The sequence below is a fragment of the Ovis aries genome, chromosome 17 (genome assembly GCF_016772045.2).
Source record: "Ovis aries strain OAR_USU_Benz2616 breed Rambouillet chromosome 17, ARS-UI_Ramb_v3.0, whole genome shotgun sequence".
NCBI lineage: Eukaryota > Metazoa > Chordata > Mammalia > Artiodactyla > Bovidae > Ovis > Ovis aries.
The window spans coordinates 46,143,789-46,162,925 of record NC_056070.1 but is presented as its reverse complement, the minus strand read 5'-3'; the positions used below and the strand labels follow the sequence as shown (position 1 = coordinate 46,162,925).

At 44.5% G+C, this 19,137-nt stretch overlaps 1 protein-coding gene across 2 annotated transcripts in view; it reads left to right on the top strand.

Annotated features, from left to right (window-relative positions):
• Window positions 1–19,137, top strand: part of ADGRD1 (adhesion G protein-coupled receptor D1) — a 176,458-nt gene that overhangs the window by 104,891 nt on the left and 52,430 nt on the right. For both annotated transcript variants that reach the window (XM_004017305.5, XM_004017304.5), the window contains 2 exons: window positions 13,194–13,267; window positions 17,367–17,490. In XM_004017305.5, the coding sequence (XP_004017354.1) occupies window positions 13,194–13,267; window positions 17,367–17,490 (198 nt within the window). The remainder of the gene's footprint in view (window positions 1–13,193; window positions 13,268–17,366; window positions 17,491–19,137) is intronic.

The following is a 19,137-nucleotide window of genomic DNA, read 5'->3' as shown; positions in this document are numbered from 1 at the left end:
GCCAGAAAGGGCAAAGCCCAGTGTAAATGGTGCTGGAGTTGGGGGGAGGGTGTGGAGCCAGAGAGCCTCCCTGATCCCCTGCTCCATGAGATCAAAGGTCTCAGTTTCTCAGCCCACCTGAACTTTCACCCTCAGCATTTGTACAACTCAACCCACCAGGCTGCTTTGGTCTCCCCATCCAGAGGTGAATCTCAGGGGTCTCTTTCGCCGGGCTCTGCCTTGCCCCAATCCTGCCAGTGCTGGAAACTGTCTTACCATCTTCAGGAGGGGCTGCTTCTGCTGTGCTATGCTGCCTGTGATTCTGTGAGTGAAAGAAATACCTGAAAATTCCAGAAGGCTGAGGCTGGATGAAGGGTGTTCCCTGTCACCCCCCACTCAACAATACCTCTGTCATTCTTGTTTCCATAAAGTGGGGATACATTTCAGCCATGCAGAGGCCTGGCCCGTGGCTCATGAGATAAGCCTGATCAGAGAGGAGGGTGAACAGCAGAGGGGGCTGCTCCAGACCTCCTGCTGACTAACAGCCGGGCACACATGCCTGCAGCTCTGGGTAGGGGGCAGGGGTGAGCTAAGACCCCCGCCATTGCTTCCGTTGTTCAGTCGCTCAGTCATGTCCAACTCTTTGAGACCCCCTGGACTGAAGCATGCCAGGCTTCCCTGTCCTTCACCGTCTACCTGAATTTGCTTAAGCTCACATCCATTGAATTGGTGACCATTCATCCTCTGTCATCCCCTTCTCCTCTTGCCTTCAATCTTTTCCAGCATCAGGGTCTTTCCCAATGAGTCAGCTCTTTCCATCAGGTGGCCAAAGTCTTGGAGCTTCAGCTTCAGCATCAGTCCTTACAATGAGTATTCAGGGTTGATTTCCTTTAGGATTGACTGGTTTGATCTCCTTGCTGTCTGAGGGACTCTCAAGAGTCTTCTCTAGCACCACAGTTTGAAAGCATAAATTCTTTGGTGCTCAGCCTTCTTTCTGGTCTGCCATTGCTTTCAGTTCAGTTCAGTCGCTCAGTCATGTCCAACTCTTTCCGACCCCATGAATTGCAGCACGCCAGGCCTCCCTGTCCATCACCATCTCCCGGAGTTCACTCAGACTCACGTCCATCAAGTCGGTGATGCCATTCAGCCATCTCATCCTCTGTTGTCCCCTTCCTCCTGCCCCCAATCCCTCCCAGCATCAGAGCCTTTTCCAATGAGTTAACTCTTCACATGAGGTGGCCAGAGTACTGGAGTTTCAGCTTTATCATCATTCCCTCCAAAGAACACCCAGGGCTGATCTCCTTTAGAATGACTGGTTGGATCTCCTTGCAGTCCAAGGGACTCTCAAGAGTCTTCTCCAACACCACAGTTCAAAAGCATCAATTCTTTGGTGCTCAGCCTTCTTCACAGTCCAGCTTTACTAAGTGTCAAAGTAAGGGACATAGTGCTCCATGTGTGTTGCTTGGCACAGTGATAGACAAGCGTCCTTCCAACTAATGCATAAGTTAAACTATATTCAGTTGGCCCTCCATATCTGCTGGTTCCACATCCATAGAAACAACCAACCTCAGATGGAAAATATTGGAAACAAATTTCAGAAAGCTCCAAAAAAGAATATCAATTTGCCATGCACTGACAACTATTTACATAGCATTTACATTGTATTAGGATTATATATAATCTACAGATGATTTAAAGTATATGGGAGTTGCATATTTTGAAGAATCCATGCATCTAGGGGATAAATCCCACTTGATCATAGTGTATGATCCTTTTAAATGTGTTCTGTTTAATGTGGGATTCTGTTTGCCAGTGTTTGCTTGAGGACTTTTGTGTCTATGTTTATCAGTGATAATGATCAGTAATTTTCTGTTTCTGTGAAATCTTTGTCTGGTTTTGGTTTCAGGATGATGTTGACCTCATAGAATGAACTTGAGAGTGTTCTTTCCTCTGCAGTTTTTGGAAGAGTTTGAGAAGGGTGGGTGTTAGCTTTTTAAATGTTTGATGGAATTTGCCTGTGAAGTCAACTGGTTCTGGACTTTGTTGGAAGATTTTTAATTACAGTTTCAATTCCATTACTTGTGATTTGCCTGTTTGTATTTCCTATTTCTTCTTGGTTCAGTTCAGTTCAGTTCAGTTCATTTGCTCAGTCGTGTCCAACTCTTTGCGACCCCATGAATTGCAGCACGCCAGGCCTCCCTGTCCATCACCAACTCCCAGAGTTCATTCAAACTCACGTCTATCGAGTTGGTGATGCCATCTCATCCTCTGTCGTCCCCTTCTCCTCCTGCCCCCAATCCCTCCCAGCATCAGAGTCTTTTCCAATGAGTCAACTGTTCGCATGAGGTGGCCAAAGTATTGGAGTTTCAGCTTTAGCATCATTCCCACCAAAGAATACCCAGGGCTGATCTCCTTTAGAATGGACTGGTTGGATCTCCTTGCAGTCCAAGGGACTCTCAAGAGTCTTTTCCAACACCACAGGTCAAAAGCATCAATTATTCAGTGCTCAGCTTTCTTTACAGTCCAACTCTCACATCCATACATGACCACTGGAAAAACCATAGCCTTGGCTAAACAGCCCTTTGTTGGCAAAGTAATATCTCTGCTTTTTAATATGCTGCTTAGGTTGGTCATAACTTTCCTTCCAAGGAGTAAGCATTCAGTCTTGGAAATTTGTACCTTTCTAAGGCAATGGCACCCCACTCCAGTACTCTTGCCTGGAAAATCCCATGGACGGAGGAGCCTGGTGGGCTGCAGTCCATGGGGTCACTAGGAGTCCGACACGACTGAGAGATTTCACTTTCGTGCATTGGAGAAGGAAATGGCAACCCACTCCAGTATTCTTGCCTGGAGAATTCCGGGGATGAGGGAGCCTGGTGGGCTGCCATCTATGGGGTCGCACAGAGTTGGACACGACTGAAGCGACTTAGCTGCAGCAAGAATTTTTCCATTTCTTCCAGGTTGTCCATTTTATTGGCCTATGCATGCTTATAGTAGTCTTTTATGATCCTTTGTATGTCTGTGGTGTCAGTTGCAATTTCTCCTTTTTAATCTCTAACTTTATTGATTTGAACTCTCTTCTTGATGGGTCTGGCTAAAGGTTTATCAATTTTGTTTATCTTCTCAAAGAATCAGCTTTTAGTTTCATTGATTTTTTTTAAAGATTTTTTTTCATATAGACCATTTTTACAGTTTTTATTGAATTTGTTACAGTATTGCTTCTGTTTCATGTTTCTGGTTTTTGGCCCCAAGGCATGTGGGATCTTAGCTCTCTGACTGGGGCCCAGACTCATGTCCCCTGCAATGGAAGGTGGATTCTTAACCACTAGGCCACCAGAGAAGTCCTAGTTTCATTAATTTTTGCCAATGTTTTCTTCATTTCTGTTTCATTTTTGTGCTGACTTTTATGATTTCTTTCCTTCTACTAACTTTGGGGTTGGTTTGTTCTTCTTTCTCTAGTGGCTTTAGGTATAAAGTTAGGTTGTTTATTTGAGACTTTTCTTATTTCTTGAGGTAGGATTGAATTGTTATAAACTTCTCTCTTAAAACTGCTTTTGCTGAACCCCATAGACTTTGGGTTGTTGCGTCTTTGTTGTCATTCTTTTTTTTTTATGTGCTATTTGATTAGATGCTCAACATCACTAATGTCGACTGGAAAAAATAGTCACAACCTAGAAACTGAGATTTATGTTTTATCTGCTGGGGATTTTTAGGACGTCAAGCCTGACACTTGAAGCTGTCACGCGACAGCATCCCAAATGACCCCGAGAGAACTGTTCTGAGGAGGTGGTGGGAAGGAGTCAGGTTATACAGATGCTGGCAACAAGGAGCAGTTAGGTTACACAAGAAGATATTGAGGAAAACCAGATATCTCAAGTTAAGGAATTTGGTACTTTTCTGTGTATGGGAAGGTGTAAGCGTCTGGGCTTACTGGAATCATTCCTTTCATTTGCATCTCAGCTCTCTGGGGCCAGCATCCTGGTTTTTTCTTGTCCCCAGCCTCCTCGGTGTCACAGTAGGAAGTGGCTGCAGCTTGATGGCTGCCAAGTCACAGGCCTCATTCTTCCTGGGCCCTCTCTGGGCTCAGAAACTCACATTTGGAAGGCCAGAATTGCTGATAGGTGTAACATCCTTGTTTATTGATATGGTGGGAAACGCTCCATTTCTCACTAATTAGAGAAATGCAGGTCAAAACTACCATGAGGTGTCACCTCACACTGGCCAGAGTGGCCATCATCAAAAGTATCTACAAACAATAAATGCTGGCGAGGGTATGAAGAAAAGGGAACCCTCTTGTTTAGTTAATGGGAATATAAGTTGATACAGCCACTATGGCGAACACTATGGAGGTTCCTTAAAAAAATAAAAATAATAGAACTACCGTATGACTCAGCAATCCCACTACTGGGCATACACCGGAAAGAACCCATAATTCAAAAAGACACTTGCATCCCGGTGTTCATTGCAGCCCTATTCACAGAAGCCAAGACATGGAAAGGATGTAAATGTCTATCAGCAGATGACTGACTAAAGAAGATGTAGTGCGTATTCACAGTGGAATATTACTCAGCCATAAAAGAAACAGAATCGGGTCATTTGTTGAGAGATGAATGAACCTGCTTCTACTGCTGCTAAGTCGCTTCAGTCGTGTCCGACTCTGTGCAACCCCATAGATGGCAGCCCACCAGGCTCCCCTGTCCCTGGGATTCTCCAGGCAAGAACACTGGAGTGGGTTGCCATTTCCTTCTCCAATGCATGAAAGTGAAAAGTGAAAGTGAAGTTGCTCAGTCGTGTCTGACTCAGCGACCCCATGGACTGCAGCCTACTAGGCTCCTCCGTCCATGGGATTTTCCAGGCAAGAGTACTGGAGTGGGGTGCTATTGCCTTAGTCTGTCATAAATCAGAAAGAGAAAATCTCATATATTAACACATACATATGGAATCTAGAAAAATGGTACCGATGAACCTATTTGCAGGGCAGAAATAGAGACGCAGACACAGAGAACTGACATGTGGACACAGTAGGGGATGGAGAGGGTGGGACAAATAGAGAGAGTAGCGTTGATATTTATACACTGCAGTGTGTGAAACAGACAGCTCATGGGCAGCTGCTGCACAGCGCAGGGAGGTCAGCTCGGGGCTCTGCAATGACCTAGAGGGGTGCGATGGGGCATTGGGAGGGAGGTCCATGAGGGGAGGGGATATATGTATACATACAGCCAACTCACGTTGTTGTACAGCAGAAACTAACAAAACATTGTAAAGCAACTCTACCTGTCCCGCCCCCTGCCTCCAAATATACTGTCCTCTCTGCCTAGGAGATGAGAAAGGAAGGCATTGACCTTGCTTGTGAAGCTCTCCTCAGTTCCGCAGCAAATGGGGTAGGAATGAGCAGATCCTGCCTCCTAGTTAGAGGGCAGTTTGGTAAGTGATGCTCTCATCTCATTTAAAGGGCATCTGTGGTTGGTTAGTCGCTCAGTCGTGTCTGACCCTTTGCAACCCCATGGACTGCAGCACGCCTCTCTCTGACCACAAACAAACAAAAAAGTCCTCTATCTGACCACAAACAAAAAAACAAAACAACCCCCATAGAAATAGATGCCCAATGGCACAAAGCAAAAGCCCAAGATGATATAGAAAGTGACATGGATATGATGTAGCTTTTGAATTTTATTGCTTGTTTTATTGTTTATCTCTTAATTAGTAAGAATTTCATGAGGGTGCTGGTGGGATAACGTGTCTTACAGACAGGTATCAATAGCGTGAAGCCCTGGCTGAATCACTGACATTTTTAGATGCTCTCCTGAGATTTTAAGCAAATGGTCTTTTCTAATATATAAAGTGGCAGTAATGATTCCTACTTCAGAGTGTGTTGTGAATAAAAGCTGTAAGTACTCATCTACCATGTTCAATCCATAATAGGCACTCAGTGAATAGACTCTATACTGATTATTCTATGGTTAGAATTTTCAATGATTTTCAATAAAGCCAATCTAAGATTAAAAAAAAGTATATCGGAGGATGTGTGTAGGTTATATGCAAAAACCACACCATTTTGTATAAGGCACTTGACTATCCATGGATTTGGGTGTCCTTGGGGGTCCTAGAACAAGTCCCCCACGAATACCCAGGGACAATTGTCCTTGAATGAAAAGCAAGCAAGTTTCTAAATGAGGAACATTCATAGGCTGCTGTGGGATAGATTTTCTCTCTTCTAAGGTGTGTCTCAAATGGAGACCTCTTGCCGAACCTGCAGCAGTGAACACCTGATTAATCCCACTTGCTTCTCCCCAAATGGGAAACCCTTATGGTTGTTTGTGGGAGTCTCAGATCCCATAGGAGATGTTCCCTGGGGCCCATGTAGCCTTTCCTCATGGGACTTAGGTGCTTAGAAAGAGATGTCTGGTGAAGAATCAGACTTTCCTTGTGGACCGCAGGGCTCTGCAGGGTCCTCAGCCTCAGGGCCTAGGGAGGTCAAGGTGGCTGTTGCTTCTCCCCCTTCCCCGATGGGGACCCCCATTTCCTGGGTCCTGGGATGACTGGTGGGGACGGCATCTCCCACATCTCTCTAGGAAAGTGGGCCATGACCTGGCGGACCCGCCCTCCTTTCTCAGGCAGCACCACGCCCAGCGAGTTCACACACACCCTTCCTTCCTCCTGTGCTCCTGGGAACTGTCTAGTCTTTCCTAGAGGCGGGCTGAGAGCCTTTGTTCCATTTTGGCTGCAGATTCCAAACAGAAGGAGGGGATCTGCTTTTCCCATCACAGGAGCCCAGCTGGGAGGAACCCAGACGGGGCTTCCTGTTTCGGGTGTGATCCTGGCCCCAGATCCCGGGGACCGCCGTCTGCTCTCCACCCGCCGACCACACAGGCGCTTGGCTTCTGGGTTGCGCCTGATTTTTAAATTCCCCTTGAAGAGTGATTTAGGTTCAGAGTCAGAGGGTCAGGGCTCCAGTCTCTGTGCCACTCCCATGTGGAAATACTTCCTTGTGCTCAGAGCAGAGCTGGCGATGAGAGAAGGGGTGGCTCCTCATCCTGGGGAAGCCCTCAGGGCCTCGGACAACGTTGCTGGCTTGCTCCTTCTAGTCCTGGCTGCCCTAACGTTTATTCCATTACAGAAGCATCACACAAATGCATTCCTTGTTTTAAAATGGTGCATAGTAAACAAATGGGACCTAATTAAACTTAAAAGCTTTTGCAAGAGAAAGGAAGCCATGACAAAATGGAAAGACAACCTACTGAAGGAGAAAAGTTACTTGCAAATGATATGGCTGATAAGGGGTTAATATCCAATGTATACAAACAGCTTACACAATTTGACATTAAAAAAAAAAAACCGATTTAAAAATAGACAGGACTGAATAGATGTTTTTCCAAAGAGGAAATGCAGATGGTCAACAGGCATGTGAAAAGATGTTTAACATCTCAAGTCAGCAGAGAAATGTAGGTCAAAACCTTGAGGAGTTATCATATCACACCTATCAGAAAATGGCCATCGTCAAAAAATAACACAAATAGCAAATGAGGATGTGGAGGAAAGGGAATACAGTGTTGGTGAGAATGGAAATTGGTGCAGTCACTGGGGAAAACAGTATGTTGTTGTTCAGTTGCTAAGTCGTGTCTGACTCTTTGCGACCCCATGGACTGCAGCACACCAGTGGGCCTTCCTGTCTCTCACCATCTCCCAGAGTTCGCCCAGGTTCATGTTCGTTGAATCAGAAAATAGTATAGAGACTCCTTAAAGAACTGAAAATAAGAACTGCCATATATATGACCCAGCAATTCCACTCCTGGGTGATGTCTGAAAAAAAAAACCCCAGAGCACTAATTTGAAAAGATACATGCACCCCAATGTTCACAGCAGCATTTACAATCTCCAGGGTATGAAAGTGTCCATTAACGAATGGATAAAGGACATGTGGTATATATACACAATGGAATACTTCAGTTCAGTTCAGTCGCTCAGTCACTTCCAACTCTTTGTGATCCCATGAACCACAGCACACCAGGCCTCCCTGTCCATCAGCAACTCCCGGAGTTTACCCAAACTGTTGTCCATTGAGTTGGTGATGCCATCTAACCATCTCATCCTCTGTTGTCCCCTTCTCCTGCCTTCAATCTTTCCCAACATCAGGGTCTTTTCAAATGAGTCAGCTCTTTGCATCAGGTGGCCAAAATACTGGAGTTTCAGCTTCAACATCAGTCCTTCCAATGAACACCCAGGACTGACTTCCTTTAGGATGGACTGGTTGGATCTCCTTGCAGTCCAAGGGACTCTCAAGAGTCTTCTCCAACACCACAGTTCAACAGCATCAATTCTTCTGTGCTCAGCTTTCTTCACAGTCCAACTCTCACATCCATACCTGACTACTGGAAAAACTATAGCCTTGACTAGATGGACCTTTGCTGACAAAGTAATATCTCTGCTTTTTAATATGCTGTCTAGGTTGGTCATAACTTTCCTTCCAAGGAGTAAGCATCTTTTAATTTCATGGCTGCAGGCACCATCTGCAGTGATTTTGGAGCCCAGAAAAATAGAGTCAGCCACTGTTTCCACTGTTTCCCCATATATTTGCCATGAAGTGATGGGACCAGATGCCATGATCTTAGTTTTCTGAATGTTGAGCTTTAAGCCAACTTTTTCACTCTCCTCTTTCACTTTCATCAAGAGGCTTTTAGTTCCTCTTCACTTTCTGCCATAAGGGTGGTGTCATCTGCATATCTGAGGTTATTGATATTTCTCCCGGCAATCTTGATTCCAGCTTGTGCTTCATCCAGCCCAGCGTTTCTCATGATGTACTCTGCATAGACGTTAAATAAGCAGGGTGACAATATACAGCCTTGACGTACTCCTTTTCCTATTTGGAACCAGTCTGTTGTTCCATGTCCAGTTCTAACTGTTGCTTCCTGACCTGCATACAGATTTCTCAAGAGGCAGGTCAGGTGGTCTGGTATTCCTATCTCTTTCAGACTTTTCCACAGTTTATTGTGATCCACAGTCAAAGGCTTTGGCATAATCAATAATGCAGAAATAGATGTTTTTCTGGAACTCTCTTGCTTTTTTGATGATCCAGCGAATGTTGACAATTTGATCTCTGGTTCCTCTGCCTTTTCTAAATCCAGCTTGAACATCTGGAAGTTCACAGTTCACATATTGCCGAAGCCTGGCTTGGAGAATTTTGAGCATTACTTTACTAGTCTGTGAAATGAGCACAGTTGTGCGGTAGTTTGAGCATTCTTTGGCATTGCCTTTCTTTGGGATTGGAATGAAAACTGACCTTTTCCAGTCCTGTGGCTACTGCTGAGTTTTCCAAATTTGCTGACATATTGAGTGCAGCACTTTCACAGCATCATCTTTTAGGATTTGAAATAGCTCCACTGGAATTCCATCGCCTCCACTAGCTTTGTTCGTAGTGATACTTCCTAAGGCCCAGTTGACTTCACATTCCCAGGATGTCTGGCTGTAGGTGAGTGATCACACCACTGTGATTATCTGGGTCGTGAAGATCTTTGGAATACTTACTCAGCCATAAAAAATAATGAAATTTTGCCATTTGCAGCAACATGGATGGAGGGCATGATGCTAAGTGAAATAAGTCAGACAGAGGAAGACAAATACTGTGTGATATCACTTGTAGGTGGAACCTAGAAGAATACAACAAACTAGTGAATATAACAAAAGAGAAGCAGACTCACAGATATTGAGAACAAATTAGCGATTGCCAGTGGGAAAGGGTACATAGTGGTGTCCTGGAGAGGTCTGGTGTTACTTAGGGCCAAGGAAGCCTCGCTGATACTGGGTGGGGCTCACCTCCAGGTTCTTATTTGTATTTTTGACTTTATGGGTTTCACATGTTGCCATTTCCCTGCTAATGACCTTCTGTGGTTCTGAATGGCTGCAGCCACAGGGCTGTCTGTGAGCACAAAGGCCACAGCAGACTGAGACAGGAGGAGGGGCAGAAGAGGAAGCCTCTGGCTAGCTTTTAGTGGTTCTCAAGTTCCTGTGAGAACCTGAAGGACCTGTGAAAACCCAGAGGCTGTTCCCACCCCCAGAGTTTCAGGTTCTGTGGTGGGGCCCTGGGATGCTGAGGTTTCTGTGGGGACCATACTTTTTTTTTTAAAAAAAGGTTATATTCCATTTACAATTATTATAAAATATTTGCTATATTCCCTGTGTTGTACAGTTTATCCTTGTGGATTGTGTTTATGTGTTAATCGCTGAGTCATGTCTGACTCTTTGTGACCTCATGGACTGTAGCCCACCATGAAATTTCCCAGGCAAGAATACTGGAGCGGGTTGCCATTTTCTACTCCAGGGGTCTTCCTAACCCAGGGATCAAACCTGCATCTCTTGTGTCTCCTGCATTAGCAGGCAGGTTCTTTACCACCAGTGCCACCTGGAAAGCCCATCCTTGTAGCTTATTTTATTTTTATTTATTATTCTATTGTTATTATTTTTTTAAGTTTTTCTTCTTGTAGCTTATTTTATTCCTGTTAAGTTGTTCAGTCATTAAGTCGTGTCCAACTCTTTGCAACCTCATGGACTGCAGCACGCCAGGCTTCCCTGTCCTTTACTATCTCTCAGAGTTTGCTCAAATTCATGTCCGTTGAGTAAGTGATCCTCTCTAACCATCTCATCCTCTGCTGCCGTCTTCTCCTTTTGCCTTCAATCCTTCCCAGCATCGGGCTTTTTCCCAATGAGTTGGCTCTCCGCCACAGGAGGCCAAAGTACTGCAGCCTTCCTTCCTTCCAATGAATATTCAGAGTTGATTTCCTTTAAGACTGCCTGGTTTGATCTCCTTGTTGTCCAAGGGACTCTCAAGAGTCTTCTTCAGCACCACAGTTTGAAGACATTTATTCTTTGGTGCTCAGCCTTCTTTATAGTCCCACCCTCACATCTGTACATGACTACCGGAAAAACTATGACTTTCACTATATGAACCTTTGCTGGCAAAGTTTTGTCTTTGCTTTTTAATGTATTGTCTAGGCTTGTCATAGCTTTCCTTCCAAGGAGTAAGCACCTTTTAATTTCATGGCTGCAGTCATCATTGTCCGCACTGATTTTGGAGCCCTAGAAAATAAAATCTGTCACTGCTTCCACTTTTTCCACTTCTATTTGCGATGAGGTGATGGGACCGGATGCCATGATCTTAGTTTTTTGAATGTTCAGTGTTAAGCCAATCGCCCCTCCTCCCTTTCCTTACCCACTGGTAACCACTAAACTTGTTCTCTATATCTGTGAGTCTGTCTCTTTTTTGTTATATTCATTTTTTTGTTGTTATTCAGTTACTCAGTCGTGTCCAACTCTTTGCAACCTCATGGACTGCGGCATTCCAGGCTTCCCTGTCCTTTACCATCTCTTGGAGGTTGCTCAAACCCATGTCTATTGGGTCGGTGATTCCATCCAACCATCTTGTCCTCTTTGTCCCCTTCTCCTCTTGCTGTCGATCTTTCCCAGTATCAGGGTCTTTTCTAATGAGTCAGCTCTTCGCATCAGGTGGCCAAAGCTTTAGAGCTTCAGCATTAGTCCTTCCAGTGAATTTTCAGGATTGATTTCCTTTAGAATTGACTGGTTTGATCTCCTTTCAGTCCAAGGGGCTCTCAAGAGTCTTCTCCAACATCATGGTTCAAAAACATCAATTCTTTGGTGCTCAGCCTTCTTTATGGTCCAACTGTCACATCCATACATGACTACTAGAAAAATCATAGCTTTGATTATATGGACTTTTGTTAGCAAAGTAATGTCTCTGCTTTTTAATATGTTGTCTAGGTTTGTCATAGCTTTTCTTCCAAGAAGCAAGTGTCTTTTAATTTCCTTGCTGCAGTTACCATCTGCAGTGATTTTGGAGCCCAAGAAAATAAAGCCTCTCACTGTTTCCATTGTTTCCCCATCTATTTGCCATGAAGTGATGGGACCAGATGTCATGATCTTCATTTACTGAATATTGAGTTTTAAATCAGCTTTTTCTCTTTCCTCTTTCACTTTAATCAAAAGGTTCTTTAGCTCCTCTTCACTTTCTGCCATAAGAGTGGTGTCATCTGCATATCTGAGGTTATTGATATTTCTCCCGGCAATCTTGATTCCAGCTTGTGCTTCATCCAGCCCAGTATTTCGCATGATGTACTCTGCATATAAGTTAAGTAAACAGCGTGACAATATACAGCCATGATGTACTCTTTTCAAAATTTTGAACCAGTCTGTTGTTTCATGTCTGGTTCTGACTGTTGCTTCTTGACCTGCATACAGGTTTCTCAGGAGGCAGGTTAAGGTGGTCTGGTATTCCCATCTCTTGAAGAATTTTCCACAGTGTGTTGTGATCCACACAGTCAAAGCCTTTAGCATAGCCAGTGAAGCCGAAGTAGGTGTTCTTCTGGGATTCTCTTGTTTTTGTTTTTTTTTTTCCTATGATCCAACAGATGTTGGCTATTTGATCTCTGGTTCTTGATTTATCAACTGGGAATTGGTTAGATACCGTTGATTCTGGTTTCCTATGGAGCTGTTGGCTTCCTGAGCTCCCTGGCAAGATTCTTGGAGAAGCCTCTGTGTGTTGCTGAGGGCAGAGCAGCTGATACCAGATACCCCGAGCTGGCATCCAGGAATAGCCTGGGGACAAGACTTTCTCTCTTAAGGGAGTAAGAGTCCTAGTAACAGGGTTGTTGACAGATCTGTTCACTTGTTCATTGGTTCAATAGTATTTAGTAAGCACCTGCTGTGTGCCAGGCACTAGGGTAGGCCCAGGGGATATGAGGAAACGAGACAGCCACAGGTTCTCTGTGTGCACGTTCTAGAGAGGAAGCCAGCAAACAAGGAAGTAAGTAAATATGCAACGTGCTGTGTGATCAGTACTATGAAAACTTTGTAAGAGGAAGGGGTAGGTTGAAATTGATTTGAATGGGCAGACGGGTCTCCTGAGGAGAGACCTGAAGGCAGGGAGGGTTGTCTTGGGGGAAGAGCTTTCTAGCAGAAGGACCCAGCAAGTGCAAAGGACCTGAGTGCAAAGGAGCCCTGATATGTGTGGGCAAAGGAGCGCCATGTGAGAGATGGGGCTGGGTGACCCACCTTCTCTGTCCACAAGGGTTGCAGCGGAAAGTCAAAGGCTTTGCGTGTCCACAACCTGGGGTCTTGGGGGTCACGAGCGTTTGGCTTTCACATCAGTGTTGGCAACTTGTCTTCTTGGCTGTATCATGAGGTGTGTCCATCCTCTCTCATTTCAGACTCAAAGGCAGTACATTGAGGCCACCAATGAGAGCAACCGAATCTTCCTGTATTGTGCCTTCCTGGACTTCAGGTACTGTCTGCGTGGGAGGGTCCCTGGGTGAGGAGGGGGCAGAGGAGGGGATGGAGGGAGTTGGAGAAGAGTGAGGGAGGTGGCCAGGATGTCCGTGCTCAGTCACACACCCGACCAGATTATGATCTACTTTTTTTTTTTTTTTGCTTCTTATCTTCTCCTTTTCTGACTCCATTTGGATTTTTCTGTTTATTTTTGATGCCATTTTTTCTCTGCTATTGACTCCTGGTGTCTACTTCCTTTTAATTTTTTTGTAAGGTTGCCCTAGAGGGCTTAGAATATATATCTTTAATTCATCTGTGTCTACCCGCCAATAATATTATACCACCTCACATGTGCTTGGAGACAATACAACAATCATTTCATAACTCTTCTTGCCCATAATTAGTACTATTCTTATTATACATTTTATCTTTACAGATGTCATAAATGCACAGTATGTTGGGAGTATTGTTACTCTAGGTAATTAGTTGTCCTCTAAAGCAATTGAAATTGATAAAGTGATAATTGTGGGGACTTCCTTGGTGATCTAGGGGCTAAGACTCTGAGCTCCCAATGCAGGGGCTACAGGTTCAATCCCTGGTCAGGGAACTAGATCCCGAATGTCGCAACTAAGACCCAGAGCAGTCAAATAAATAAATAAAAATAAATATTAGAAACATAATAATTTCCCTTCATGTTTTCAATCACCAGCTATTTTATTTCTTTGTATAGAACACACTTTCTGTCTGGTATGTTCCTGTAAACTCTTCTTGTAGGGCGAGTCTGCTGGTAACAAGTCCTGTTCGTATTTTTCTGAGAACACGCACTTTTATTTTTGAAAGATGGTCTCATTGAGCTTAGCATTCTAGGTTATGTTTTTCCTAGACTTACACTTTAGCAAATGATAGCGGCAATATATTAAAGCATTATTCTTTTTAAAAATAAAACATTACTTAGAGAAGCACATGTGCTGTTGGGCCTTTAGATCTTATCCTGATTTCCTTTCCTAGAGCCTGCAGTGACACGGCGGGGAGATTTTTGTGTGTATTTTTCAGTAACTTATGCGTGTTTTATATTTACGTTACCAGGAAACATATGGTTGTTTAGTTCCATGTTTCTTGTATCATTCCACCATCCTTTCTTGTGTGCGTTGTGCCCACATCTGCAGAATACACATAATATGTAGCATTTGCATATTTATGTATACACATTCCATTTATGCCTGTGGGTGAATGGTTTTCTGCTCAGATGCCAACATCCTCGGTCACAACAGGTATTTTCCTGTTGTTTGACATCGCTTGGCCTGGCTTCCACGGCAGATTTATTGACGCACAAACTGGGGAGCGAGGCTTCTTGTTTCCATGGGCTCCCTGGGATGCAGCTGTCTACACGCAGGCAGAGGTGACGCTACCTGGGGCTCAGGTCCCCTGGCTAATGAAGACATCGTCACGCCCTCGTGGCTCCGTTCGGGAAAATGTGACTTTCTTGGTTGGCTTCTAATTCATCGTCACTCTTGGCGTCAGTGCAAGGCGCACTTTCCACCCCTGTGATCACGCTGCCCAGATTCTGTGCCTGCTAGTTTTCCGGTCACCTTCTAATTCAAGCGTGGGACTCATATATTCAGTAGACAAAGGTCGCATACAGCCCAGCAGCGGGGGTCTCTGGCTTTCCTCAAGGAATGGGAGCCAGTTAGCCCTCACAGGTGGTATGGTGGGGGAGGGCCTGCCCATCTCTAAGGCCCTTTGATTCTGATCTCATCGTGGGGTGGCAGCTCTAAACTGATAGGTTCCAGTGGTCCTGGCTGTGCTGTCCAGTCTCTGCTAAATGCCCCCACCTCGCTTGTCATGAACCTCGCCTCCAAAGCCCCTGTTCCCATGTCATCAGGCTCAGCACCACCCTGAGTCCCTGCCCGATGACCCTTTCAACCCCACCCACCCTTAGGTTGCATCCTGCTCAAGGCTCACCGGGAGTTACGGTCACAGTATCCTCATGGGGACACCATCTGCCTCAGGGATGAAAATAAAGATGCTGCCCGTGTGTGCTTCGTTCACTGGGCGTGAGCAGGAGCAGGCAGGACTGTCTTTATACATCACCCTCTGGGATGGCCGCATTCCTCACCCACGGCTGATGTTGTCATGAAAACCAAACATAAAGCAAAGCGAAACTAGAGCCTTTAAACTGCTTCAGCTTTATAAAACCTTTCCCCAGGGCCCCTGCCTTTGGCCAGAGCAAAGATTTGTCTTTGCTGATCATTCAGAGTTGCAGTTTCTGGCAAGAACCATTTAAACATCTTTTTTTTTTTTTTTTTGATTTGAAAATATAGAGCAGTACAGAGAAGAAAATTGTAATTGCTAATATTCTCACCATAAGAATGAACCCCCGTTAGCATTTGAGCACCCTTGCTTCAAGTAATTTTTGTCTTGGTTTGTACTTGAAGAAATGATGCAGGTAATATGTCAAAATGTGATTGTTTAAAGAATTAGAACATTATAAAGAAAAGCAAACATGTGAAAGACGTTTGCATCTTACCCTAGTGTTTTGCCCTCTCTGTGGGGAGTTTTCTGAATAACTTATGTATAGTGTGTAGTTATATTCATAGAAAATATCTGATCTTCTTTTGAGTCATGCCCTTGCTTCATTATTATGCATTCAACATTGGATGTTATGTTTGCGTGTTTTATCCATATGAATACACGTCGCTTTTTGCTAGTGTTTATGCCTTATCCAGGTCCCTGAGGTAGACATTAGTGTGAAAGTGTTAGTCGCTCAATTGTGTCCAACTCTTTGCAACCCCATGGACTATAGCCTGCCAGGCTCCTCTGTCCATGGGATTCTCCAAGCAAGATTACTGGATTGGGTAGCCATTCCCTTCTCCAGGGGATCTTACTGACCCAGGGATCAAACCCGAGTCTCTTGCATCACAGACAGATTCTCTGTCTGAGCCACCAGGGAGGTGGACATTAGGACTTTAAAGTGTTCTCTAACATCACCTGTCATTCAGTAAATACCCCAGATGTGTCCCTGTGCACATAGCTCAGAATTCTCTAGTTGGGGTTGCTGGGTTGCAGGACCTACACACTCCATTTTTATGAAATTTTTACTGAAATATAGTTGATTTACAATGTTGTGTTAATTTATTCTGTACAGCAAAATGACTCAGTTATATATACATATACATTCTTTTTCATATTCTCTTCCATTATGGTTCATCACAGGATATTGAATATAGTTCCCTGTGCTACATGGTAGGACCTGGTTTATCCATTTTATATAGAGTAGTTTGCATCTGCTAATCCCAAACTCCCAACCCTTCTCTCCTCTTCCCCTCCCCCTTGGCAACCACAAGTCTGTGCTTTGTGTCTGTGAGTCCTTTTTGTCTCTTAGATGTGTTAATTTGTATCATATTTTAGATTCCACACATAGTGATATATGGTATTTGTCTTTCTCTTTCTGACTTTTTTAGTGTGATCATCTCTAGGCTCATCTGTGTTGGTGCAAATGGCATTATTTCATTCTTTTTAATGGCTGAATAATATTCCACTGTATACATGTACCGTATCTTCTTTATCCATTCATTTGTCAGTGGACATTTAGGTTGCTTCCATGTCTTATTGGAAATAGTTATTGTAAATAGTGCTGCCATGAATATTGGGGTGCATGTGTCTTTTCAAATTAGAGTTTTGTTTGAGTACATGCTCAGCAAAGGAAACCATAAGCAAAAAGAAAAGACAACCACAGAATGGGAGACAGTATTTGCAAATGATGTGACCGACAAGGGGTTAATTTCCAAAATATACAGACCGTTCATACAACTCAGTAACAGAAACAAAGACACTCGATCGAAAAATGGTACCAGATCCGCATAGACATTTCTCCAAAGAAGACCTTCAGGCGGCTGAGAGACACTTCATGTTCATTGGACATCAGACCAGGTGTTTTCCAAAGTGATCGTGCCAACATGGCTACACAGCTTCCCCCTCCCAGAAGGAAACAGGTGCTTGTTCCCTTGTGGCCCGATCAGCAAGACTCATCCGCCTGATGAGAGAGAACAGTTTCTCAGCCCCTGGGGCAAGGCTGGGCGGTTGCTTCCCGCTGACCTTTCCTTCTGTGTCCTCAGCTCCGGAGAAGGCATCTGGTCGAACCAGGGCTGTGCACTCACAGAAGGGAACCTCAGCTACTCTGTCTGCCGCTGCACGCACCTCACCAACTTTGCTATCCTGATGCAGGTGGTCCCGCTGGAGGTAAGCGCCAGGGAGGGAGGGGCTCCTGGGCTGCGAGGAGGCGCCCTTTCTCCATCAGCCCACAGTGGAGGCCGGGTACAGGTCTTCGTCGCCAGTGCCTAGGGGCTTCGGTTGCAGCAGGGCAGATGGGAAGGGACGCCCAGTGGCTGGGGACGTCTGCGAATCTCCACTGCTTTGGTGAAACCCCCTTTGCTCTAGGTTTACTTGGGCAGCATCTGTGCAGACCCTGGGTCCCTCTCGAGGGTTCGTGTGCAGCCTGGGAGGTGGTCATTGCAGCATTTTCTGCCTTTGGGTCACTGGGCTTTGAAACGCTTCCTGTGCCATGGGATCCAGCAGAGCGTGGTCCTCGACTATAAGCAGTGTGCCTGGATGTCCAGAGGAGGTGTTGCCAGTGGTGATATGCAGAAGCATGTATGTCCAGGGTGGCCACACCATGGTCTCTGAGCATTTCTGCCATGACATAGGAAACCTTGGGCTTCGGACCTGTGTCTAAGGGACCTGACTTCCAGCTCCAGCAGGAGTGAGTCCTGAGGTGGGGGAGGGGATTCCCAGCTGACTCCTGGGTCCTCCTCTCCAAAGCGGGCCAAGATGTCTACCCTCGCGTTAAGGATGGGAGAGGCCCCTCCTGGCTGGGTTTCTCTGCTTCAGAATATTTCATCTTTATTACCTATTTGGCTTGGTCAGCACTAAGGACCGGAGATTAATTTCTTTGGTTCAAGGCAAGCATAGCTTTTAAGAGGAGAGATAAATGGCCTTTAAAAATGCAGATGCCCTAAGTATAGCCCAATAACAAAACTGGCGATTGACATTGGTACAACCCATAGGGTTTATTCAGACTCCTCTAGTTCTCTGTATGGCGGTTTTATCATGTGTAGATTCATGTACATGTCCAGCCAAAATATAGAATTGTCCCATCAATACAGGCTCCCTTGGGCAACCCCTCTAATTTCCCCATCTTCTGTCCCAAACCCCGGGCAACCACTAATCTATTCTCTGTCTCTAATTTTGTTACTTCAAGAATGCTATATAAATGGAATAAGACAATATATAGCCTCTACGGATTGACTTCTTTACTCTGCATAATATCCTCGGAATCCATTCCAATCGTATCAGTAGTTCATTTTTCAAAATCGCTGAGTAGTATTCCATGGTATAAATGTACCACAGTTTGTTTAACCATTCACCTAGTTTGTTGACTGCTTTTTATCATGAAAGGGTACTAAATTTTGTCAAATACTTTTTCAGCATCGACTGAAAACATGTGGCTTTTCACCCCTTAATTCTGTTAATGTGGACAGTTTTTTTTCTCTCACAATATTTATGGTTCTTCCTTTGTTGAATAAGTGATTTACAAATACTTTCTCCCCAACTAATTTTTTGTTATTGTTGCTATCCTTTTTGCTGCTTGCCCTTTTTTTCTCGAGGTAACGGTTTATAACATTATATGTTTCATGTGCAACATTATTTTTCTACTTCTGTATACGTTACATTGACAAAGTGGCAAAAGCAATTCAACTTCTCTGAGAAAGAATAGTCTTTTCAACAAATGTTGTGGGAGCATCCGTCGACAAAAGGCTGTATGTTCCTACGCAAAAGAATGAACCTCGACCAAAACCTCGCAATTTATACAAACATTAATTTGAAAGA